Source organism: Anabrus simplex, chromosome 3 (genome assembly GCF_040414725.1).
Source record: "Anabrus simplex isolate iqAnaSimp1 chromosome 3, ASM4041472v1, whole genome shotgun sequence".
Taxonomy (NCBI): domain Eukaryota; kingdom Metazoa; phylum Arthropoda; class Insecta; order Orthoptera; family Tettigoniidae; genus Anabrus; species Anabrus simplex.
The window spans coordinates 504,599,179-504,625,603 of record NC_090267.1 but is presented as its reverse complement, the minus strand read 5'-3'; the positions used below and the strand labels follow the sequence as shown (position 1 = coordinate 504,625,603).

Here is a 26,425-nt window from a genome sequence, read left to right as displayed (position 1 = left end):
AACGTAATCTAAAAACACTTTTAAAAAGCTCTTCATTTTTATTTAATGAACATGAATACCAAAGTCTCATTAATATGAACCCCAAACTACCCACCGTCAGATCACTACCGAAGGTACATAAAAAGGACGTTCCCATTCGACCAATCATAAACAGCCAAAATAGCCCGACATATAAAACCTCACAATTCCTCCAGAAATTTCTCAAAAAACATTTCAAATTCCATAACAAACACCCCAAAAATTCAATAGAACTATGTGAAACTCTAAAAAAAATTAACTTAAAACCTAATCACACATTGTGCTCTTTCGACGTCATTAACATGTATTCAAACATTCCCGCTAAAAAAACTATAGAAATAATAAAAAACAATCTTTCCAAACATAGCAATTTAAGCAAAATAGAAATAGAAGAATTCTTAAAAGTACTAAACTTCGTCTTACAAAACAACTTTTTCACTTTCAACAAAAAAATATACAAACAGGAAGGCCTGGCCATGGGAGACCCTTTATCCGGAATACTTGCTGAAATTTATATGGAAAACCTCGAAAACAGCAAAATAATAAATAACATCAATGGATTAAATCTCTGGCTACGCTATGTTGATGACACGCTAGTAATAATTGACAAAAATCTCAACAATAGTGAAAACATTAACTTATTTAAATAATCTGGATAACAATATTAAATTCACTAAAGAGGACGAGAACCACAAATCAATTAATTTTCTTGACATCACAATAACGAGAACTTCCAATAAGTTTGATTTCCAAATTTACAGAAAACCCTCATTCACACCTATAACTATTAAACAAAGTTCCCTTCATCCACAATCACACAAACAGTCCTCATTTTATAGTATGGTGTACAGAGCTCTAAAAATTCCCCTTTCAGCGACCAATTTTAAAAAAGAAATAAATACAATAAAAGAAATAGCCACTTTTAATGGATATAATCCCTCTATCATAGACAAACCAATCAATAAAGTTAAATTGAAACTATCCACAAACCTCTCCCCAATAAAAAATGAAAAATCAAAGTTCGCAACCTTTACATACACCAACCCAATCATACACCAAGTAACCAACACCTGAAAAAATCAAGAGATCAAAATAGCTTTCAAAACTCAAAATTCAAACCAAAAAATGTTTTTCAACCATAATACAATAAATTCAGAAAATAATAAATACTCAGGCTCCGGTATCTATAGATTAAAATGTAATGAGTGCCTCAGCTCATACATCGGACAAACAGGAAGAAGCTTCATAACTAGGTACACAGAACATTTCAATGCTCAGAAACATAATAAACACTCAGCAATGAGCAATCACATGAAAGAAACGGGGCACAACTTTACCACAATTGAACAGGACCTTCAAATTTTAAAAACAATAAAAAAAAAAGGTAGACTTATGACCGAATTCGATAATTTATACATATTTTTGGACCAAAAATTCAATGCTAATAAGAATTTAAATGATCCAATAGACAATAGAAGCCCTTTATATGACCAAATAGTAACATTATTCAATAATGTAAACCTTCAGGACAAAAAGTTTTTTAATATTTTCAAAACAGTATCAACAAACACCCCTACGTCAACAAATACATCATACCCCCCTTCCCTCTCTCATCTTACGTAATTCCCCTCCACGCGCCATTCATAAACCAATAAATGATACACGCCCCTCCGCTTCCCCTACCATTCACAACTCCCTCCCGTTCACGAATCACAAGCCTACAACTCCGCCCCGTCCTACCCACCCCCCTCTAGCCAGACGACATACGTACAACACAAGGAGTAAAAACCGTTAGTGACCATTAGTATCCTAATAGCGCCTCACACAGCTTGTTAAATGGGCCTACAACGCCATAGGTAAGCACCAACATTTTCTCACTAACAATACTTAAACAAAACCTTCCCATGTTTTCTTTCATTTTCGTCAAAATTAACTACAGTTTTTTCTTCATTTCAGAACCATTCTATAACAACAATAATTCAACAGCTTCATCAAACTTCCATAATACTCTTCAATAGTATAAATCATTTACAATCAACGTTTTATAAAAAAAATATTGTCATCGAAGAAGAACACAACAGCTCTCCAACCTTCACGTCAGAAAACCATACCAACGTTGAGAATTTCCACCCATCATCATCTCTGCAACTTTCTTTTTACAAATTAGGCCAACTATAAACATCTGGTGAACTTCTTGTCAACGCAATCTTGCCGAATAAATCTAAAATAACCTACGAAATGTTGACCAATAAATATCACGGACAAACGCATGCCAACGTCAAGTAACTTTTGTCAAGCAATTAGAATGTTTTTCCTTCGTATTTTTTATACTGAGCTGTATATTTTGACTTATATCATTTTACCATATATTTATCAGTTATTTGACCTACATTTCAAACTTTGACTACGGCTTTAAGCCATCAACTGTTTTTTATAGTCACATGACGCCTTCATTTTTAAATGTACCTCTTATGAATCTACCAGTTTTTATGTATCAATTGTTTGTATTATATATTCTCATTGAACTGATTTCATATGCCTTCCACTATGTATTAGACATCTATTAATGACTACGGCTTTAAGCCGTACAATCTTACGACGTCCTAATTAACAAAGAACTACATATGTGTTTATCATTTTATTAGATCTATAGTTATTTCATTGAACATTCTATATGTACTACCTTTGAATCCACTAGTTTTTAGTATCATTTGAATGTAATGTATATTCTCATAGAACTGATATTTTATGCCTTCCACTATGTATTAGACATCTATTAATGACTACGGCTTCAAGCCATCTTCTCTTACTATAGTAGAATCAAACAAGTCCTATTCAACAAAGAACTACATATGTTTTTATCAATATATTGGATTTTTAGTTACTTCATGAACATGTTTATAACTAACGTAAATCTTACCTCTCTTATAATCATCAAACACATTTTTGAATATCTTTAACCAGAAGCCTGGTAAAATAAGGTTTTTGATAATGACTGAAGATGCCTCACAGGGAGAGGCGAAACATGTCTCATCTGAATGTTTTAAAGTAAATGCCAACTTCTTGTAATGTATTGAATAGGTGTAAATAAACAAAAGATATTATCCTATATACAATTTATGAAACTTTCAATACGGACGAAAAATGATTTTCATCACTTGTAATAAATGTGACTTAGGCCTGCACCCGAAATGTTTCAAGGCCTACCATTCATACTAGAAAAACAGTGGTGGTATTATGCCTTAGGCAGTTTCCATGAAGAACTCTACAGCCTGATGTAGAGTATTATGCGAAGTGTGATAGAAGTACAGAATTTTGAGCAAAAAATAATTGTATCAACATTTGAGCAAGTTTCTTGTGTGTTAGTGTATTTCTAACTGATATTCTGACAAAATCAACAGTAAAGGAACGATCGTGTGTTGTACTGGTCTTGTACTATTGAGTCTTCCCTTCCTCTCCCTCTTCCCCCATGTATTTTCATGTGATCCGATTTTTCAGATCACATCTCCCTACCAAAGTACGTAATATCCCGTGTTCTATGCATAATATATATTTAATGTACTTACAAATGGTTAGGAAAACACACACACAAAGAAACTAAAAAGCAGCCAGTAAACTTCATGCCCTAATGGGTTAATAGGGGAGAATCATTTGCCATGTATTAATTGTAATGTCAACTTCTACTTTCAACTATATACTAATTAATGATATAACTGTTTGATTAAATTCAATTTAAAACAAATTATCTGATGATCATTGTTTTGTTTTTCAGCTTCTACACAGACCAAAGCCAAACTATATGAAGAAACAAACTGATATTACATATTCAATGCGCTCCATCTTAGTGGACTGGTTGGTAGAAGTTGCAGAGGAATATAAACTGCAGGCAGAAACATTGTATCTTGCAATTTCATATATAGATCGATTTCTCAGTTATATGTCTGTGGTAAGAGCCAAGCTGCAACTTGTCGGTACCGCAGCCATGTTTATTGCTGCGTAAGTATAGCCGTTTGTGCCTATTTATATTTAGTGGAGACTTATTGTTGTACCCGCCATTGGTGAATTCCTTTATATACAATTACAGCAGTAATGCCAGCTAGTGGGAATGAGTGGTAGAACAGACAGCACTCCTCAACTGCAGTCAGTGTGTTATGTTAATGTTCAGTTTTATGGATTAGGACATACCAAGCCATCAGTTCTACCACATTTAGTTTTCTTCTTGGTTCTGCAAAGAAGACTAAATTCATTATCTTCAGCGGGCATGCCACTGTTGAGGCAATCTTATGACTATACAAACAATAGATTTAGAGAGTAACCACTTTTAAATATCTGGGTGCCATTGTCACTGAACAACTTGATCCTAAGAAAAAAGTGAAACAGATAGCAATAGCACAAAGAATATTTACAAAAATGTAATCTTTCTTTTGTAATGACTTATCCTAATTTAAAACTTACCGTATTTACGTGTGTATAGGCCACGCTTTTATTACTGAAAATAGGTAGGTAAAAATGGGGTGTGGCTTGTACGTGGAATTTTTGAATTAAATACAGAAAACACCCTTCAGTTTAGAACACTTTACTACGAGGGGTTTTCAGTATATCATACAACACATTATATTTCTTGGACAACTTTGGTTTTATAATACCAATATAAATGGTCCGTTATTGGACATTATAAATTTTCCAGCTAGCTCATTCTTGGTTGCCAGCGTTTCGCCCTCGTGTGCTAGGGTGGGCTCATCAGTTGGTACCTAGCACACCTACCAATACGCTGGCTAGTGCATACCGTGGAGGCCACTGCGTAGGCTAACTGGAGCCACCGGCAGTGCCAATGCACTAAGAGACTTTGTCTCATCACTAAAAATTTATAATGTCCAATAACGGACCATTTATATTGGTATTATAAATTTGCTCATTCAGGACAAATATTTCAGATTCCCTATGGGAATCAACATCTATATAAACTTTGGTTTCCCAAAAAAATGGAATTTTGTTTGGGACAGCTTTGAATATTCCTGCTTTGTTTTGTAGAGTTTCATTAATTTCCGATAGGTGGTAGAGCTATAACTAGCCTTCAAAATGGCGTCTGTAACTGAGGTGCTTACCAAACGGAGAGCAGTTATTGAGTTCCTTTTGGTGGAAAACCAGGGCATCACAGAGATTCATAGGGTCTTGCAGAATGTCTACGGAGACCTGGTGGTGGATAAAAGCCCGGTGAGTTGTTGGGCGAGGTTTGTTTCATCATCACTAAAGGTACTCCGAAGGGGTTATTTTGTTCGATATCCTCCCTCGCGGTGAAACTATCAACTCTGAAGTGTATTGTGCTACTCTAAGGAAATTGAAGGAACAACTTTAGCCACAAAAACTCAAACTTCTCCTGTACGACAATGCAAGACCTCACACAAGTCTGCACACAATCATTGAACCATAGTTAGAGGAGGGCTGGTGGAAAAGTATTGGGAGAAAGGCAAGAACCTCATCATTGTATTCTTGGATATAGAAAAGGCCTATGATAGTGTTATAAGAGATAAGATCTGGGAGTGTCTGACGAAAAGAAATGTGCCTGAAGGACTGGTAAGGAAAATTCAGATGATGTACTGTACTGGTAAAAGAGCCCGACTCTCAGATTATATTTTAAAGTAAGCAAGTATATAGTTCTCAGGGCAAAAACTGGGCGACTAGTAGCTAGGGCTCGGTACAGGAGGTAGGGTCCTACCTACAAGAAAACTTTGACATTGACTGAACATGAGTTTATTCATATAAGACATGAAATTGCACATCACCTCCAGGTAGATATAAGCTGTCTTCCACATAGTCCTATAATATGGCTCGGATTCTCCAGTTCACCAAGCCGAGCAGGTTGGAACACGTTCCAGAAGATTCCAGGGACTCCGTACAGAAGCAGCTGGACTGTCTGGGTTGGTAGAAGGTAGAGATGCCTCGAACTTTCGAGGCCCAGGTTGAACCCCGATGATCTAGGTGATGTTGCAGATGATCATTTATTACCTCAGTCCAACATGACTGAGAGGGTTGATGTCTCCAAAGTCACTCGCAGTACTGATAAATCTGAGTTCATGAAAACCTTGGGTGATTAACCTATTAGCGAAGTCACTGGTAATTATTTGTCAAGACTTTCAAAATTTAACACTCGTAAAATGATATGTCTCTCTATATGAGGATTATGAACACTTTCAAAGTTCACCACTAGCAAAGTCCTCGTCTCTGAATAAATACTGGCAAAAAAAACACAAGTCCCTTCTCATGAAACTATGACCAAATTTAAAGTTCATCACTGACGAAGGTACAAGTCTCTTAATGAACACGGACGAAAAACATGAGTCCATCCACATGAAAATCTGAACAGATTTAAAGTTCATCACTGACGAAATTTATAAGTCTTTGAATCAACACTGGCGAATGTACAAGTCTTTGAGTGAACATGTACGAAAAACACAAGTTTATTAGAGGAATGAGTCTCTTAACACTCGCAAATATTGCAGGTTCAATTTATGAAGAATTCGTTCTTTAACATACGTAAATAATACAAGTCCAATTATGAATTTAACACACGTAAATAATACAAGTCCATTTCATGAATAATTGGAAAAAATTCCAATCTCGAACACCCGTAAATATTGTAAGTTCAATTATGAGGACTTAGAAAATGTTCTTTAACACTCGAAATATTGCAAGTCCACTTGAGAATACTTGGAAGAATTTGTTCTCCTACACACGAAGAAAAATACAAGTTCACTTTATGAATACTTAGAAAATTACAGAGTTCCCCGTCGGGACTGTCACTACACGACGATAGTAGCAGCGAGAGTATCCACGCTGACTACTCAGCTGTAACTGAGTGAACAGGCTACAGTGGGCCCTCCTTTTATTCGATCCGGGACGTCTACGTCACAATACGGCTTGACTGAATATCTCCTGAATCCCTCGATGGATTTACTTCAAACTCGAGCATTGCGACGTTCAGGTGATCCCAAACAAGATGACATATCGCTCAAGCCGGTAGCGTAATTATTACGGGAGTTACAAAATTTTCCCCGTCGAACAATCCAGAAGATGTGACGTGGAGTCTAGAATATACGAGTCCAGGCTGGGAACACGTGCTGTGACGGGCGGGTGGTCTAACTAGCCCCTGTGGCTACTTCACAGCTCACAGCTGTCCTTCACTCGTTTGCTTGCCCCGCTGACGGTAAACAAACCTGGCGTGCTCAGAACATTACGCGTGGTAATTAAATGTAATTTATACTCAAAAAATACTCATGTACGGGTCGTAACCGGTACAGTACAAAGATAGGTCTTTTCTATTCTGATGGTGGGCGGTCTACATGCTTCAGGGGAAGCGGGGAGCATAGGGCCGACCAATCCAGCACGACGGGAGAGGCCGTTAAGGGAAAGAGAGAGAGGCTACTGCTACGTTGCCAGAAGTGCCTGCATGCGCATTAGAGTTGTGTTGAAATCCACATAACTATGAAATACGTTATGAAATATGTTATAGTTCAAGTATGACCTGTTGATGAGTATTTATTTTTTATTCATTTTAATTATTTTATTATATCTTTGGTGTAATATAAGAGTTAATAATGCATATAACACATGCATTGACAACAGACCGAAAAACTGTTCGTTGAAAAGTACAGTTACACAAACACATTTTCTTATTGTCTTACTTTACTTACTTTATTCCAGCTGAAGTATCCGTGTTACAGAACTTGGACACTCGTCATCGTCACCAGAGCTGTCACCGGAAATATTCTTGTCACTCGACTCCTCACTGTGGCTGTCGTCTCGCAGATTTATTATGGTATCATCCATAACTGTGCCCAATACCACGTCCCTTTTGTAATTGTCCTCTTGAAATTTTTCAGCATGTGACACAAGCCTTCCACTCCTGTTCGGTTACTTTATCCAGCTCCTCTTCCGTAAAAGATTGGACGTCAGCCAGTTGGAACATTTTGTTCCTTTTCCCTACAGCAGTTTTAAAGTTTCCCCAAAATCAGTCCTATGGGGTTATAGGGGCTTCTCTTAATCCTGTCTCCCCCGGAGATCCAACTGGGAGACTTACTCCGGAACACTTGGAATTAAGCAAAGCCATCATGGGGTTGTCGAGGGAAAAGTACAGTGGTGGTTTCTCGTTGCCTTCCACTGCCCCCAAATCCATTCGCTCACCGACCCAGTTTCCCGCTGGGGTTGGTTACCCAGCCTTCCACTGGGTTGCTTGGCTTAACAGGGGCACCGCGAGTAGGTTGGAAATTGGAGGATTGAGGTGAGAGAGGCTAAGAGAACTCTCTTGTTCTTCTATTCACATCACACCCCTATTTTGCCCGAGTCTCAAGATGATACAAGCTAAAGATGTGCCAAAAAAACATAATGAAGGAACACATGAAAAAACAGAGAGACATGACGGAAATAGAAACAGCACAATATACAATATTTACATCATATGGAGCAATAAATAACTTGCTGCAATAGAATTCACTGAAAACATAATTGAATCTAAAAACTGTGTTAGCCTAAGAAGAAAAGAAATGAAAACAAATGACAAACTAATAAGTGCACATAGCGAGGTTACAGACCTCTTAATTAGAATTAGAAATAGGAAAGGATTTCCACCTATCAATACTTGTTTATTGCACTATTATGCTACAGGACCGGTTTTGACCCTTTACATAAGGTCATCTTCAGCTGAACCATGCATTCATAGAGATCGGGCCAGCTAGGAAGCCATCCGGTGAGGGGAAGTGTGCGAGTGAGAAAGCAGAGCCGTGGGAGCGAGAACGCTGACTTCCCCTTTTCGCTCAGTGCTGTGGTGACGTACAGTTGACCTGAAATATTTGTTATAACTGACATGTAACACTCCGCAGATTTCCAGTTAGTGGAATTCCCTTCCGGCTGTAAATTACAGACATACCTAGCCTAAATGAATGCATATAGAAGTGTTACAGATAACAGATAGATTGAAGGAGCTGTCAATATCGTTTCCGTGTATCAATTTGCGTCGTCCTTATTTTAAAATTATAATTTGATGTAAAATTAACTTTACGACGCTGTAAATGTACAGTGTAGAATATGGTTTGCTATAACACCAGGCTTCATAACCTGAACCACGTCACGTAAAATAACTATAATAATAATAATAATAATAATAATAATAAGCTACAAGAAAATTGAAAACTCTCAGATACTATGCGAAGAAGGAGGATACATTTTTACGGTCAATCTTCTCCTCAAAATGAACTCTATGATTAACCGAACAATTCTTGACTTCTTCCGTAACCCAAAACAAAACCGAACTGGTTTAAAGAAACTGAAAAAGACATGGTAGAATTAAAAATGACAGAAAATTCACTATTCGGTCGAACAGCTAAAGTAGTAATTAAAGAAGAAAACATAACGTTCCAAAACAAATCTACATTACAAGCCAAATCTATTATCTCGGAAGACGAGAAGAAACTATGATCAGAAAGAATGAAGAAATACTGGGCACTAAGAAAAAAACCAGAGAAAATTGATTCAACATACCCCAAAGACGGTGAAACGAAATAATAATAATAAAAATAAAATATCCGCCTCTGTGGTGTAGTGGTTAGCGTGATTAGCTGCCACCCCCGGAGGCCCGGGTTCGATTCCTGGCTCTGTCACGAAGTTTGAAAAATGATACGAGAGCTGGAACAGGGTCCACTCAGCCTCAAGAGGTCAACTGAGTAGAGGTAGGTTCGATTCCCACCTCAGCCATCCTGGAAGTGGTTTTACTCTAGGCAAATGCCGGGATGGTACCTAACTTAAGGCCACGGCTGCTTCCTTCCCTCTTCCTTGTCTATCCCTTCCAATATTCCCATCTCCCACCAAGGCCCCTGTTCAGCATAACAGGTGAGGCCGCCTGGACAGGTACTGGTCATTCTCCCCAGTTGTATCCCTGACCCAATGTCTCACGCTCCAGGACACTGCCCTTGAGGCGGTAGAGGTGGGATCCCTCGCTGAGTCTGAGGGGAAAATACCTACCCTGGAGGGTAAGCAGATTAGGAAATAATAATAATAACAACTTTTGCTTTAAGGCGAGAAAGCAGTGTTAGACTAAATGATAGTTTGTCACTAGCTCCTTAATGCCAATATTTTGTTGCTTTCTTGTAATAATAAGAAATGTGAGTTAACGATATGACATATATAATTATATAATTGTTCTCAGATACAGAAACAAAATATAATTCATAAAAGGAAACACCATAAAGGGTCTACATTTGCTGAGTAACAACGTATGCATACGAAGATAACTTAAATGGCACTAGAAGTAATAAATAATAAAATAATGACACTATAATTATTCACAAAATGAGCACATTCTTGTTTTATTATGTCCACTACATCTCTTCAATTCCACTGAGTTGTCCGTCATCACTTCTGTCGTCCTCACTTCTGTCGTCCTCACCGGATGACGTGTCGTCGGCTCCCAGCTAGATCGCAAAGGACTCCATAATGTCTTCAAAATGTTCCCCATCCCTTATGTTTCAGTCTTCGGCGGATATTGACGCGAATTTCTATGTAGTGAGTTTCTCTACGTCGTCAGTAGTGAAGGTGACGTTGTGAGAAGCTACCCAGTTCTTCACTTTTGCCCACATTATTTCAATACTGTTTAATTCATAGTGATATGGGTGCAGTCGAATTACCGAGTGTCCGTACTGTTCCATGAGTTCATCTAGGACGTAGGTTTTGTGTGCCAGCTTGTGCAATTTGATAAGCTCGTAAAGCTTGTGTTTGTACATCGTCTCACGGTGTGGAATGTTCCTATTCACTAGCCAGATCGTCACTTTACGTGAGCTGGAGGTTGGAGCACGATCTACTTCCTTGTGATATGACGCATAGTCAATTACGAGAACACTGCGAGGTGGAAGTTATCTTTCATATCTTTCATTCTCTTAAAAAAAGTCACTTCATGTCATCGTGGTAGTCGCCACTCTTGCTGCCAGACTTCCAGGTTAGCAGACAGTTTCACCGCCAGCATGTACAACTATCCTCCGCCCGATACTGGGAATTTTTTAAATAAACAAACCTTTTGTATTTTATCATGTTTTTCCATTAGGATGCGCTTGTTAGTGTTAGTTTTTTTCTGATGATATCCTAATGATCGAAGAATTCGCTTGACACTAGTTATGGATCCTTTGAACTTTAAGTCTTTACCTAACTTTGCTCGAATTTTTAAAACTGTGCGTAAACATTTTTCATCTAAATAAAAATTGCTAACAATACGACGTACGGCACCTTTGTCAAAGTCCAGTAATATTCTTTGTGCGCATTCTGTTTTTGTTTGGTGTTCCTAATTATTTCGTTTTTCGCTCTTAATCCATACCAAAGAACTTTCTGACACTCCAACAGCTGCTGCTACTCTTACCTGCACTTTTTTTACTATCTATCACAAACTTTTCTTCCATTGCCTCCCTTTCCATCAAGTCTATAACGTTCAAGATTGCTGCACGAGTCTGACTCTTTAGCACCTTACGATGCAGGCTACTTTTAACGCCTTCCATACTGTCACAGATAGGCCTAACGTACACCACCACTAACCATAGTCACTACTCAATGGGAAATTAGAAAGCAGAGCGAAGCAGCTGAGTGTAAACTTATGCACTGAACTGTCCTTGTAGCAGGAGCTCTCTTAGGAGGGGATACGCTACGCGAGATAGTCCAAAGTGCGCATGCGCTCCCAGATGTCTTCCTAGCTGGCCCGATCTCTATCTATGTGATGAAGCTATGACTAAGATTGTATTGTCTAAGGAATGCCATATGATCACATTTGGTCACATCCAAATGGGGCATGTCATAACGTGAATTGGCGTATGTGCAACAATGCAATTGTATGTCTAAAATAATATGTTTAAGGTCTTAAAATTAGTTTATAAAACACTTCTCTACTTAAAACTAATACTGTATATATATAATATGAATACAATATATAGGAACACTTCATGCACATGAACGTTCGTGTCTTGCTTGTTATTCATCGGTTGACTTCTGTGGTAGTGGTGACTGGTAGTACACAACAAGCTCGCATATCAAACACAACTCAGCCACACCAACAACAATAAATATAACATCACTGCACAGCTACAAATGGGAAAGGAGCCACTACTTGGAACCTACTGTCACTCAAATTTTTGGACGTCGCGGGACAACATGATTCGATTTTAACATAAGGCGACAGATTCAACACACAGCAGAGCTGAACATATTTTAGCCTAATTCTATCCATACGTCTGGCACCTTTTTAAAATTGGAAAGTGTTTTATTCTATGTATATACATGAAGACAAAATCTTTTACTCATACAATTTCACAAGCAAATCATATCATTTAAACTCCAGGAACAGCAACTAAGTGTAAAACTATGTAAATAAGACTTGAACACAGAAGTCAACCGATGAATTGAATAACGAGCAAGACACGAACGTTTATGTGCATGAAGTGTTCCTATATATTGTATTCATCTTTTATATATATATAAAGTTAGTTTTAAGTAGAGATGTGTTTTATAAACTAATTTTAAGACCTTAAACACATTAGTTTAGACATACAATTGCATTGTTGCACGTAGTGACATATACGTAGGTGATTTGAAAAGTTCTCGGAATGTACTAGAATTAAGTATCTTACCTCGGTGGAATTGCTTTTATTTTTCAACATAAGTCTCCCTGTAGACTAATGCATTTGGTCCAGCGATGTTCCAATGCCTTGATCCCATCTCGAAAATGAGATTCCTCCAGGCCTGCAAAATACCTCTCCAATTCGGCTGAAGTTCTTCCCTTGTAGAAAATCTCTGTCCACCGAGGAAAGTTTTCAGCTTGGGGAATAGATGAAAGTCTGATGGTGCCAAATCAGGTGAATAAGGTGGATGTGGCAACAATTCGTACCCCACTTCATGAAGTTTTGCCATGTCAATAACACTTGTGTGAGGCGGAGCGTTGTCCTGATGAAAGATGACCTTTTCCTTGCCAAACCAGACCTTGTTTCGCGTATCTTTTCCTGTAGTGGGTCTAGGAGGTTTGCATAGTATTGCCCTGTAATTGTTTGGCCAGTAGGAAGATAATCTATCAGCAGAATGCCTTTTGCATCCCAGAAAACTGAGACCATGACCTTTCCGGCTGAATGCACTGAATTTGCTTTCTTTGGTGATGGTGAATCAGCATGTTTCCACTGCTTTGACTGCTGTTTTGTCTCTGGGGTATAGTAATGGACCCAAGTTTCATCTGTAGTCACAAACCGGCGCAAAAAATCTTGTTGGTTGCACTGAAAACGGGCCAGACTTTGTTCGGACATTTCCAATCTGGTGCGTTTATTGTCCAATGTCAAGAGCCACAGCACCCATCTTGCGGATAATTTTTTCATACCCAATTCTTCGGTTAAAATATAATATACCCATTCAGAAGACATCCCTACAGCTTCAGCAATCTCCCGCAATTTCAGTTGACGATCCTCCATGACCATTTTATGCATTTTTGCGATAAATTCTGGCGTCGTAACACTTTTTGGCCGTCCACTACGCGGATCATCCAAGCTCTCCCGACCAAATTTAAACTCGCTGGTCCACTTGGCAACAGTTGAAAATGAAGGAGCAGAGTCTTCCAGTGTGTTCTGAAAGTCGGCATGAATTTCCTTTGCTTTCATACCTTTCTTTACAAAGTATTTAATCACTACTCGAATCTGTTTTTTCCATTGTCACAAATCACTACATGGGAACAACAACAAAGAGTCGTCACTACCACACTCCTGCAGCTAGACCACTGACGCGCCACCTCACAAAGGATGTGTGATTATTGCTTGGGAACCTCGTTGCTCTAGCACTGACATCTAGCGGTGATTCTGAGAACTTTTCAAACCGTCCTTGTACACCCATTCACGTTACGACATGCCCCATTTGAATGTGTCCAAATGTGATCATATGGCATTCCTTAGACAATACAATCTTAATCATAGCTTCATCACATAGATTTGAATGTATGGTTCAGCTGAAGATGACTTTATGTAAAGGGTCGAAACTGGTCCTGTAGCATAATAAGTGCAATAAACAAGTATTGATAGGTGAAAATCCTTTCCTATTTCTAATTGTGTTATTCGTCAATACGGAAATTAAGATTTCGATACAGACCTCTTAGTCTACGAAATTTTGGTTTTATAACAATTCAAAACAGGATGAAATCACTGTGTCGAAAATTCAGGCCGTAAATCTGCCTTTGTAGAAGCACCATCACATCGAATGGCTAGAAGGTGAGCGGGAGCGAAAAAAGTTTGAGAAACCAAGCCTGAGATAACGTGCAGGTGAAATGCATGTGACAAGTGATGGAAAAACGCCGATGAAATTTAAAACGTTTGAACAGCAGCATTCTCAGTTTCTTGTCAATCTAGCGATCCCATTCTCAATTATTGTTTCACAATGTTGGCTGGCTTGTTTGCCTTATTTTAAAAGGTCAGGAGGGCCGCGACAAAAATTGAGGAGCTGTGTAAGAGAAGATGACAGATGCATTTTAAACTGTAAGTGACCTTAGTGGAAACCGTCAATGAAGTTCCAATCTGTAATGGAAAAAATGAGGTGTGAGAAACTTGGGCTGATAAGTAAAAAGTGTAAAATGGTTGTGAAGAAAGTTTTAAACTTACGGTTTTTAGAAGGTGGTTGTCCTCTCAAAACGGCCTGGCCTTCTCAAAGTTAACAGTCCCGTTCGTACGATCACGTCCATTGTTGGCTCAGCTGTGTTTGTGAGGATGGAAGGAGCGGAGGGGGAAGGGGTGGTCCTGGGCGAGTGGGGAAGGGGGAGTGGCGGTGAGTTGGAGAGAGGAAAGTGGGGTTTGTTTATATATGGAAGTTCTGACAAATATATGGAATGAATGTGTCAAGAAGAATGTTCTTTTTTCGTTGATTTCATTTAAATTGTGAGAGGAGTTCATAAACGGATCTAAATTGATGTGGATGCTCTCGAGGACGTTGAGGTCCCTTTTTGCTCATAATGCACGTCCTTAAGATCTTTCTCTATTGAAATGTATTCGTGGCTGGATACTTTATGACAGGAATGGCGAACCTATGCCACGCGTGTCACTAGGTGACACGCGGACACGATTTCGGTGGCACGCCACATGAACATAATATTTTATATATACGTCTCGTACTAGAGACAGTGCATATCTTACAGTGTTTCACGTGTAAGAAATAAATATTGAAAACCTAAATACTAGTTCCATTTGGACGTGCAATATGGCAACACTGCTACACGGATAGGTCCGAATGTCAAGTGAGATAGTGTCGTTTTCTGGTGGTTTTGTATACGGACATCGCAAATATGTTTTCTGCCGAAAAAAAGCAGAAACTTAACAAAGGTGGTGACCGTATTTTTCAAGAATTCTGGCCAAGGGAATTCGGACTGTTAAAAAGATGTGTTGCCTGTGTTCGAAAACAGTTGTATCCCCCACATTTAACGTAAGGCGCAATTTTGTTCCATTTCAAATGAAGAAAGAAGAGAGTTCGTTTCACAAAATATCCAACATTACACAAACAAACTAGTTTTTTGTATCATCTTTCCGGCCCAGGAATAATATCAGTGCGGCTTTTTCTATCTGTCGCACTGCATAGTACAGCATGCATGGGAAACCGATTTCTGACGGTGAGTTGTTGAAAGAAAGCTTCTTATTGACGTCCGAGGCATCATTTGAAAACTTCCTAACAAACAACTAATATTTAACAAGATTAAAGGAATCCCAGCCAGCTGAACTGTCAAGGATAGAATAATAAAAATGAAGAAGTTTCAAAGCAGTTGAAAGCTAATTTGGGTAACTCCCACATATATGCAGTATGTTTTGATGAAAGCTTGAATGTGACCTTACAAACAAGGATAGCTGTTTTTTAGATTTCCTTGTGGAAATGTGATGAGGGAGAAATTAGTTTAATTGTTGAGCGTACAAACTACACCATGGTAAGATAATGAAGCTAATGGAGGAAGTATTTACAAGATACATTGCACCCGTTATGCAGATATTTATGATAAATGAATCAATAAATGAATAAATAAATAACGTATTATGAAACATAATCGGGAAATTGAAAGGAAGTTGCGAGGAGGGGTGGGGGGGGGTAGGTTGTAGACATCACGTAATGGAAAGGGAAAACAATAAGTGGCACAGTCAACAGATGAGAATAATAAACCAGAGTTAAAATGGCACACTAGTTGGAAAAGGTTCGCCATCCCTGCTTTATGATGTTCACTCATAGCTGAAAAACGATTATATTTGAGACCGTTGTGATGTTCGGCATATCTTATGACAAAATTGCGGCGTGTTTGACCTATATAGCTGGAATTACAGGATTGACATTCTAATTTGTAAACTCCGGAGTTCAAATATCATTGATTAATGTTGTTATTGTTATTGTTGACAGTGTGTGGATTGAAAATGAGTTTGGAGGTGGTGTGGGAAGTTCTATATGCTATTTTGATGTTTTTTTTTATTTAATATTAAAAATTTGATAAATGCTACTATGATTGAAAGTGAATGTGGAAAACTTTTCGTTAGGAGTGGCATCTTTTTCTATGGTAGTCTTGGGCCTGCTCTTATATCTATTGATGATTTTGCTGATGAAGGTTCTACTGAAACTGATGTGTTCTGCAATATTGTAAATAGTATTAATTTCTTTTTTGTAATTCTTGCGAGATATAGGAACACTTAATGCTTTGAGGACCATGCTATTGTAAGCTACTTTATGTATGTCTGGCTGCAGAGGTTTGTTGGATGGTACTGATGGTTTGGGTGGGTTTCCTGTATACATTAAAGGATAAAGTGTTGTTCTGTTGCGCATAATGGTTAAGTCCAGGTAATTAAGGGCATTATTGTTTTCTGACTCTGTGGTGAATTTTATGCGAGTCAATGGAGTTGAGAATTTCAAGTACTGTCTTGCTGTTAGTAATGTGGGAGTCTAAAATAACAAATGTGTCGTCTACAAAGCGTGTCTAGTGTTGAATGCCCTACAAATGAAATTTTTGACACTAAACTTTTAAAATAAGGCGAACAAACCAGCCATCATTGTGAAACAATAATCTACAACGGAACCGCTAGATTGAGAAGAAATTGAGAATGCTGCTGTTCTAACGTTTTAAATTTCATCGGCGTTTTTCCATCACTTGTCACATGCATTTCGCCTGCACGTTATCTCAGGCTTGGTTTCTCAAACTTTTTTCGCTCCCGCTCCCCTCCTAGCCATTCAATGTGATAGTGCTTCTTCAAAGGCAGACTTGCAGCCTGAATTTTCGACACAGTGATTTCATCCTGTTTTGAATTGTTATAAAACCAAAATTTCGTAGACAAAGAGGTCCGCAACCTCGCTGTGCGCACTTATTGTTCGTTTCCATCTGTATCATTTGTTTTCATTTCTTTTCTTAGGTTAACACAGTTTTTAGATTTTCACTGAATTTTATCGCAGCAAGTTGTTTATTGCTCCATATGATGTAAAGGTTGTATATTGTGCTGTTGTTTTTATTTCCATCATGTCTCTCTTTTTTTTCCATTTGTTCCTTCGTTATGTTTTTTGGCACATTTTTAGCTTGTATTATGTAAATTACTTAACACCCCCCCCCCCCCCCCCCCCTCTTTTTCACTGAAGATGGCTCAAACAATTTGAAACATGTTTGAATTTGATTACTCCATCTGTGGTGCTAAGAAAGCAACAGTAATAAGATGAGACCGAACTGTCGGAAACGACCTCTCGGTCAAAGAGCGAACAAGAAGGAGATGTGTGGTCCTTTTCAGGACCTTCAAGTTCGTACAATTGGACCATCGCTGCGCATTTGTCAGTTGAATATTGAAGGGATTAGTCGAGCAAAATGCGAGTATCTTTCCAGGATTGCACTGAAATATGCAGTTGATATCATCGTGCTTCAAGAAACACACACAGCAGACGAACTACAGTTACAGAGTAGGGGGAAAATTCCAGGCTTTAAATTTGTAGCGTCTAACTATCATCAAAATTATGGCCTTGCAACTTATGTCAGGAATGATATAACAAATTACCAATTACTATCGGTAAATTCTGAAAATGACATTTTTACTACTACAGTTAACATTGAAAACTTGACAATAGTTAATGTGTACAAGCCACCAGATGTTACTTGGCCTAATCCTCCTATACCTTCTCTGCAGTATCCTACTATATATCTCGGTGATTTCAATAGTCATCATCATCTTTGGGGATATAACAAGGATGACTCTAATCGTGAAGTTCTTGTAGACTGGATGGAAACTGAAAATTTGAATCTGATTTTTGATGCTAAGGACCTGCCTACTTTTCAGTCAGCTCGCTGGTCTCGAGACTACACCCCATATCTTTGTTTCACAAATCGGTTTCATAATTCACACAGTCAAGTTCGACGTACAGTGCTCGACGGTTTCCCACATAGTCAACACAGGCCTGTTCTCTTGGAGGTTGGGATGTCTTTACCTGGTGTTCGTTCACATCCTAAACCAAGATGGAACTTCAAGAAAGCCAATTGGACTGAATTTGCAAAGCAAACAGACTCCAATATAAGATGGATCAAACCAACATACAACTACTACAGCAGATTTGTAGGGGTTATAAAAGGTGCAGCGAGACGATGCATTCCTAGAGGATATCGTAAGGAGTATATCCCTGGCTGGAGTTCAGAGAGTGAGGAATTACTACGAGAATATGAAGAACATCCTAATTCTGACAATGCAGCTGGTCTCCTCCAATCCTTGGATGAGAGTCGAAGAAGGATCTGGCATGAAACAGTGGAATCCCTAGATTACACCCATTCTAGCAGAAAGGCCTGGTCTATAATTAGGAAACTGGATTCTTCAAACCCTGCAACTAAGAGATCAAAAACAGCCATCAGTCTGAATGATTTTGCTAATCATCTAATATCAGTTTCTAAAAACACAAAAGACAAGCGAACCAAAAAGAATATCAAATTAAAGTTGAATATCAAGAAAAGGGCAGCGCCGCAGTTTTCTGAATTCTCTACTCCATTCAAAGAAGGGGAAACTGAAGCTGCAATAAAAAGTATGAAACTTGGAAAAGCTGCAGGATTTGATGAAATTTATCCTGAATTTTTGGCTCATTGCGGACCAGCCACAATAAAATGGTTAACCAACTTCTTCACTAATATTCTGCAAACTGGAAACATATCACCTCTGGTGAAGAAAACAAAGATAATAGCCACACTGAAACCAAATAAAGATCCATCTAAAGTGGAAAGCTACCGTCCAGTAGCACTTCTAAGTGTTACATATAAACTCCTTGAGCGACTGATCTACAATAGAATTTATGAAACAATCAACAGCTACATTCCTATAGAGCAAGCAGGATTTAGACCTGGAAGAAGTTGTAATGATCAAGTACTGTCTCTCACCAAGTATATCGAAAATGGATATGAGAGGAAATCAGTAAGCGTGGTTGCCTTTTTGGATCTATCAGCTGCCTATGATACTGTCTGGCGAGAAGGACTCCTAAAATTTTCGAGTGTGATCCCATGTCGTAAACTTACGGCCTTACTTAGCAATATGCTCAGTAATAGGTACTTCCAGATCTACGCTGATAATGACAGAAGTAGAGTGTTTAAATTAAACGATGGTTTACCTCAAGGATCAGTCCTTTCCCCCCCCCTTCTTTTCAGTCTGTACGTATATGACCTCCCATACACATCATCAAGAAAATTCATTTATGCTGATGACATTTGTTTGGTGACTCAGTGCTCCAACTTTTATGATGCTGAAACTTCTTTAGCCACTGATCTGGAAGCCTTGGATGTATACTTCAAGAAATGGTGCCTTCTCCTAAATCCTCAAAAAACAGTTATATCTACATTCCACTTACGCAACAGTCTAATTACAAACCAACAGTCAGATTCCGAGGTGAAGTGTTGCCGTTGTGCAGTACACCAAAATACTTGGGAATAACACTTGATAGAACTTTGACTTTCAAGCAACATCTCTCAAATGTAGCTGCTAAGGTAAAAACTAGAAATAATATTCTTCAGAAACTTGCTGGTACATCATGGGGAGCCAATACTCATGTTCTAAGATCAACAGCATTAGCCTTATCATATTCTGTTGCTGAATACTGCTGCCCCTCTTGCATTCGGAGCACGAACACACTATGGCTTCCTGTTCTCAGCAATATTGCACCTCCAGCCCTAAGACGATCAGAAGCTCTCCTAAAGGTTTGGAAGAACATTCAGCAGAACCCCCAGCTACCCATCCATCAAAATATTACGCACACTGAACATCGACTGAAATCAAGGAAACCACCCTGGCATACAGCAATGGATCTTGAAAGAACATCTTTTCATGTTAACAGTTCATGGAAAGCCCAGTGGGATCAGTCTTCGGTAGTGAACAAACATCTGGTTGAGAATCCTTCTAAACGAGTACAAGGATTTGATCTTCCAAGACGACAGTGGAGAATCATCAATCGGATAAGAACTGGACAAGGCAGATGTGGTTATCTGTTGTGCAAATGGGGTTGGACTAAGTCTGCAGATTGTGATTGTGGTGCATCTTCTCAGTCAATCCACCACATTGTTGCTGACTGCCCAATTCGAGCTTTCAAAGGAACGCTGATGGACATTCACCGCACATCGGATGAAGCAGTTGATTGGGTCAAAATGCTAGACCTAGAGTTATAGTATTGTACGGACTTGTGACTACGCACATTTACCCTGAACTATATACATGTGTGTACATAGATTCATCATACGATAAATAAATAATAAATAAATTACTCCATCTAATGATGGAATTATATGATGTATTGAATTAGGAGGATACACTTAATTTTACTTTTGTAAAGAGAAAACTGTCAATACAGAATGATTCTAATACCTTGTAAGTCTCATCTAAATAAAATATATGGGGCGAAGGGTCCTTATTCCTAAGAAGATGCATTTTTCTCAAAAACGTTACTCTGGTTGTTCCTATATCGGCTCTCTCCATTAAAAATCTTCTCTCATTGCTCCTTTTTTAAAATACTTAAACCCAATAGACTTCAGTATCCTCCACAATGAAGTAACTCTCCCCATTTAAATTTTGTATCTCTTTCTAAATCACCGCATGATTTGTTCAATGTAATGATTGAGGAGAATTCTTATTACATCTTTATGGAATCCGTTGATTGCCTTTGTTATACAGTTCCTTTTGATTCGTTTGCACGATAATTGAAATGAGATGGAACCAGACGACTGGAAATGAGATGAAACCAGATGACTGGGTACTGTCTGTACCTTCCTTTACTATACACTGAACGGTTTGCGTACTAACTTGACAAGCTTCCGACACTCTCTGCTACACTTTATACAAACTCGCTAAAGGGCCATTATTTTCTGCTTCCTTTTGAAAATATTCATGAACATTGCTGATCATTTTTCTACCCTGGCTCCTTATCTCCTTCCTCTTCGCCATTGTAAGATATATAATGTAGTTATTACATACAACAACAACATAGAGCAACGCAAATAGAAACAATAGAATAGAAACAAACTGTCACATCACACGCCACGAACACGCTAATCGAAGAATGCAGTGAAGGACGCTGCAAGAATTACTCATAAAACAAGAATAATCCTAAAACAAACTCATCAAATGAGCTCTTTGTAATACCCACATGCACACTGTAAGACTAGTTGGCAACACAGCAGTTCATAGAGCGAAGTGAGCGCGGCAAACTCCCCGGGCAACTGAGTAGTTCTCAGCGCCACCGCTGGGCAATATTTTGTCTGATAGAGCCGTGACATATTGCCCGCACCCCACGTCCCCTGACAGCATGTAGGCCGCTCGCCATCAGAGCAGAAAAGACCTATAACTGTGTACAAACTGGGGAAGGTCGATCATCTTGGTTTGAGACCAAGAGTGGAGTTCAGCAAGGAAGTGCACTGTCCCCATTACTGTTCATTACTGTTATGGACAATATAATAAACGTCAAGGAAAGGTTAGGTGAACTGAATGCAGTGGCCTTTGCTGATGATATCATGATTTTGGGTAAGACAGAAGAGGAAGTACAGACCAGACTCAACGTATGGAAATCCCAGTTTCAGGAATATAACTTCAACATCAGCGAAACTAAGACAGTGGTGATGGCAGTCGACAGAGAAGAGCGTCCAGCAAGTGTAAAACTAGGAGACCACCATGTAGAGCGTGTGGATAGTTTTCCTTACCTTGGAAGTGTAATCTCAGTGATAATTTGGTCAGAAAGGAAATTAGAGTGCAAAAGGGATAAGTATTCTACCAACAAGTAAGAACACTTTTAATGGGATGACATGATTCCAAAACCGGCCAAACTGATGATGTTTAACAGCTATTTCATACCAATATTGACCTATGGTATTGAAGCATGCACCCTCACAAAAAGAGATTCATCAAGACTGCAAGCATCAGAGATGAAATTTCTTAGATCCACCATCCAGAAGACCAAGATGGACAAGTTAAGAAATGAGGACGTGAGGAAAGAAGCCGGAACAAAGACATCCCTATTAGAAAGAGTCGGCACATCCAGACTACGGTGGTACGGGCATGTGATGAGGATGGAGCTTACAAGAACAGCCAGAATAAATCTGGAAAGACAGGTGGAGGGGAAAATACCTGCAGGAAGACCTAAAACCCGATGGATGGACATGACCAAGGTTGATCTAGTTGCCAGAGGATGGACAGTGGATGATGATCTCCATGACAAGTTGTATATGGACAGGAAGAAGTGGAAGAGGCTCATTAACAGTACCTGGGAAACTGGAGCTGTACAATGATGATCAATAAAACAAACTTGCTTTTAGAAAGAAAAAAATGTTACATTATATATTGAACTACCTTCGCAGTATTGACGTCCGAAACGGGGGAGGAGCTTATGGTCAGCTGTTTCCAATATGGCGGCGAGATAGTGACGGGAAGTAAACACGACAGTGATTGGGTGTGCGTCTGTAGGATTTATAAAGTGTTCAAAATGTCTTTGGTGTCGTATGCGCAACTGTTGAGAGTTGTCGGAGATTTCACGCGTCCATTAGTGGAAGGGGAAGAAATATCCAAGCATAATTACGTGATATGTGTAGGTAAAAAGTTTGAAACAGAAGATGAAACTGGTGTTGTAGCGTTGTGTTTACAATCATCCCACATCGATTCCAAACCCCACAAAGTTAATGTTGTCTTGAACTGTACATGTAAAGCGGGTTTGTCAGAGAAATGTTACCGTTGACACACTAATTCAACTTAACAGTTAAGTTATTGTAATTTTTCACTATTAGAGGTTATGGAGTAATTTCTTGTTGATTTGGTCCATGCCAAAGCCTTAGCCAGATGACGGGAGAGTTATCTGTCTTGTAAACTGTAATCTTGGGGAAGAAATAAAATAATAATTCTACTAAGTAAATGTTGTAAAGCAAATATATCCTAAGCTTTATACAGGCTTGTGTTGGAACAGCCCACATCCTAATCTTAATATTCTTCCATTTTTACGATCAGCACAAAAGTTAGAACTTAGAACCGACAATAATAAGTATAAAAATTATACCTACCTACAGAATATGCAGAGCAAAGTTTGAAAATTATAATTTAAGAGTACTCTAACCTCTACAGTTACAGCTGTTCGGGGTTGAAGAATACTTGGTTTGTCCAATTCTACCAAATAATTAGGTTATGGCTTCAAATTTATGATGACCGGGCGAGTTAGCCATGCGGTTAGGAGCGTGCAGCTGTGAGCTCGCATCCGGGAGATAGTGGGTTCGAACCCCACTGTCGGCAGCCCTGAAGATGGTTTTCCGTGGTTTCCCAAATGCTGGGGCTGTACCTTAATTAAGGTCATGGCCGCTTCCTTCCCATTTCTAGACCTTTCCTTCCCATCGTCGCCATAAGACCTACCTGTGCCGGTGTGATGTAAAACAAATAGCAAAAAAAGCTCATTTTTGATGGCAAAATACTACATATTTTCTTTCATTGATAGAAGTATTTTATAGGCAATTTAAATGCAGTGCTTAATTACTACCAGTTAAAGATATTACTCACACGTAGGTAGCTCATTTACTGTCTGCTGTTACACATATGAAGAAGTTCACAAAGAGCGGATTACATTCTATGTGCGGCACAGAAGTATTAGGCTACAAGTTTATCAGTATTTTTGATGTAGCTAAATCTTTGTGAATACAAATTAGAGACAATAACTATCAATGAGTACAATAAAGAGTGCCGGTACCTACACTGTGGAAAGAAGTCGTCTTTACGAGAATGCAGACTGCACACTGTCATGTATCGCGTAACGCTGTTTTCCAATTAACAGCGTGGAAACCCATCTTTCTCTCTGAACTTTTTGTACAGGGAAGTAGTGAAGAGATTTCGCATCCGTTTTATATGATTTGCAACCGTATACAGAGCAGTACTGTGACGTACCCACTTGGCCCACAGATGTATGACAAATTTATAACGTGGCGGGTCACTTTAATATTAAAATAAATAAATGATATGTCATTGTTTCTCCAGAAACAGTATCCCAAGGGCGCCAGTCTTCAAGCTTATGGCTTGAAAACAAAAGTAGATAATTAATAATAATAATAATAATAATAATAATAATAATACGTAATGAGACTCAAAAAAACTCCCAGGGGTGAGGTGAACGGAACACAAATCAAGTACACTAACTTGGAATTTAAGGATCATTAATAATCATTTCGTAAAATACAAATTAAAACAGCTATTTATTAAGATGAAAAACGTGACGTAACGGCGTTTTAACGACATCTGAACTTACGGAAGCAAAAGAAAAATTGAATTAAATTAATTTTAAAAATGAACTGTTGCGCGAAGACTTGCAGTAACTTATGCCATAAGCTCACCATATGTAGACTCTGTTGTCTTGAAGCTGATGATGTGTGGATCTCGTACCGGCTGCCTTCTCTGTTGTTGGATTCCAGTCCTACTTCTACATTTCCTGTCATTAACACTTCCTACTGTACTCCTTACATAAAGTCGTAATGAGTCCTAATTTTAAGTGCAAAACCACCATGGGTTATGTTCATGGAGAGAATACATTCGTATTCTTCCGTATTACGGAACAGTAGCGTAGCTAAATTCATAATAAAAGCTCTCCTCCCCTATACCAGTCAGAACCGGTCTCCCGTTGACTACCTCTCGTCATTGAGATAAGTCCCAATGAGAGTAACTTTTGAGTAGAATATACTCAGATGCAAAGTGAACTAAGTTAAAATCTTCTCAGATGTGTAGACGTCGAATCGTAGTAAGAGTATGAATAAGAATCTAAATGAGAATCTGAATGTCCTCTCCAGCCCTTGTCGGTGGTATATATCGGTTCAAAAGTCTCCTTCCATCAGCCATATCACATGGTCCAGTAAGATTCGAGGTCTCATCCCTTCTCCGATGTATAGCTGTGCATCCATCACGTTGCTTCATTACGTTCATTCCACTGATCTCTATACATGGATCGCTGATGGCAGCTCTCCGCTGCAGGAGAAAGTACGCCAAGTTGAGCGCGCGGTTCGCCATGTTGGCGTACCCATCCTAGAGCTCTCCTTATGGGGAAGCAATGATAATATAGTCAATTTTAAATCGCAATTAATGGCGCGTTGGAATAATTAAAAATATAGGGACAAGTTCATTCAAAGGATAAGGACATTGGGATCACTGACATGTCGTTCCGAGGTCAGTAAATCTTCGGGATAGCAATAAAAATGAGTGTATAATAACGGCCGACTAATATTAACTTAGGTGCTGAATACATGCAATTAGCGATCGGTAACACAATACGAGTGAAAATCAGTTTCTGGAAACATTGCTGTAAATTGTGTACATGTATGTCACGAAATTATGCATTCTTAAAATGATGTACCTATAAACGTAGCTCACTATACAGGCCTAGATTCGACATACCATAATCGGTGCTTGATAATGAATTCCTGTTTCTATGAAGTAACACGCAGTTTATCAAATTAAAATATCATTGAAGCAAATGTACACATTCATAAAACCAGCAAATATTCAAAACTTGTCAATATATCACATTACCTGCAGCTTAATTTACTATTACAGACCTCTTTAATTAAATTCAGCTACCAAAGCAACATTGATGGTCATCAGAAATATGTAACACCCGTTAAATGAGCCCCAAATACCACAACTAGTATAATGGGATAGCCTAAAACACCCACCACACTTTGCCTTCTCCCACCACTCCAGTGTCTGAAACCCATAATTATTACTGATGTAAATAAGGTCTAGAATTCCTCCAGACTTTATTTTCTAAGATAGTTATAAGGTCACGCCAATTATTTCATCAAACCCGTCAGTTTAATTATGACAAATAAATAAAAATATAAGTAAATCTTTACTTGCAGTTAATGTTCAGTAAAATTGAATACATCACT

The 26,425-nt window shown here is 38.6% G+C and overlaps 1 protein-coding gene across 1 annotated transcript in view; it reads left to right on the top strand.

Annotated features, from left to right (window-relative positions):
* Window positions 1-26,425, top strand: part of CycA (cyclin A) — a 214,866-nt gene that overhangs the window by 90,972 nt on the left and 97,469 nt on the right. The window contains exon 4 of the mRNA XM_067143668.2: window positions 3,791-4,014. Within this exon, the coding sequence (XP_066999769.1) occupies window positions 3,791-4,014 (224 nt within the window). The remainder of the gene's footprint in view (window positions 1-3,790; window positions 4,015-26,425) is intronic.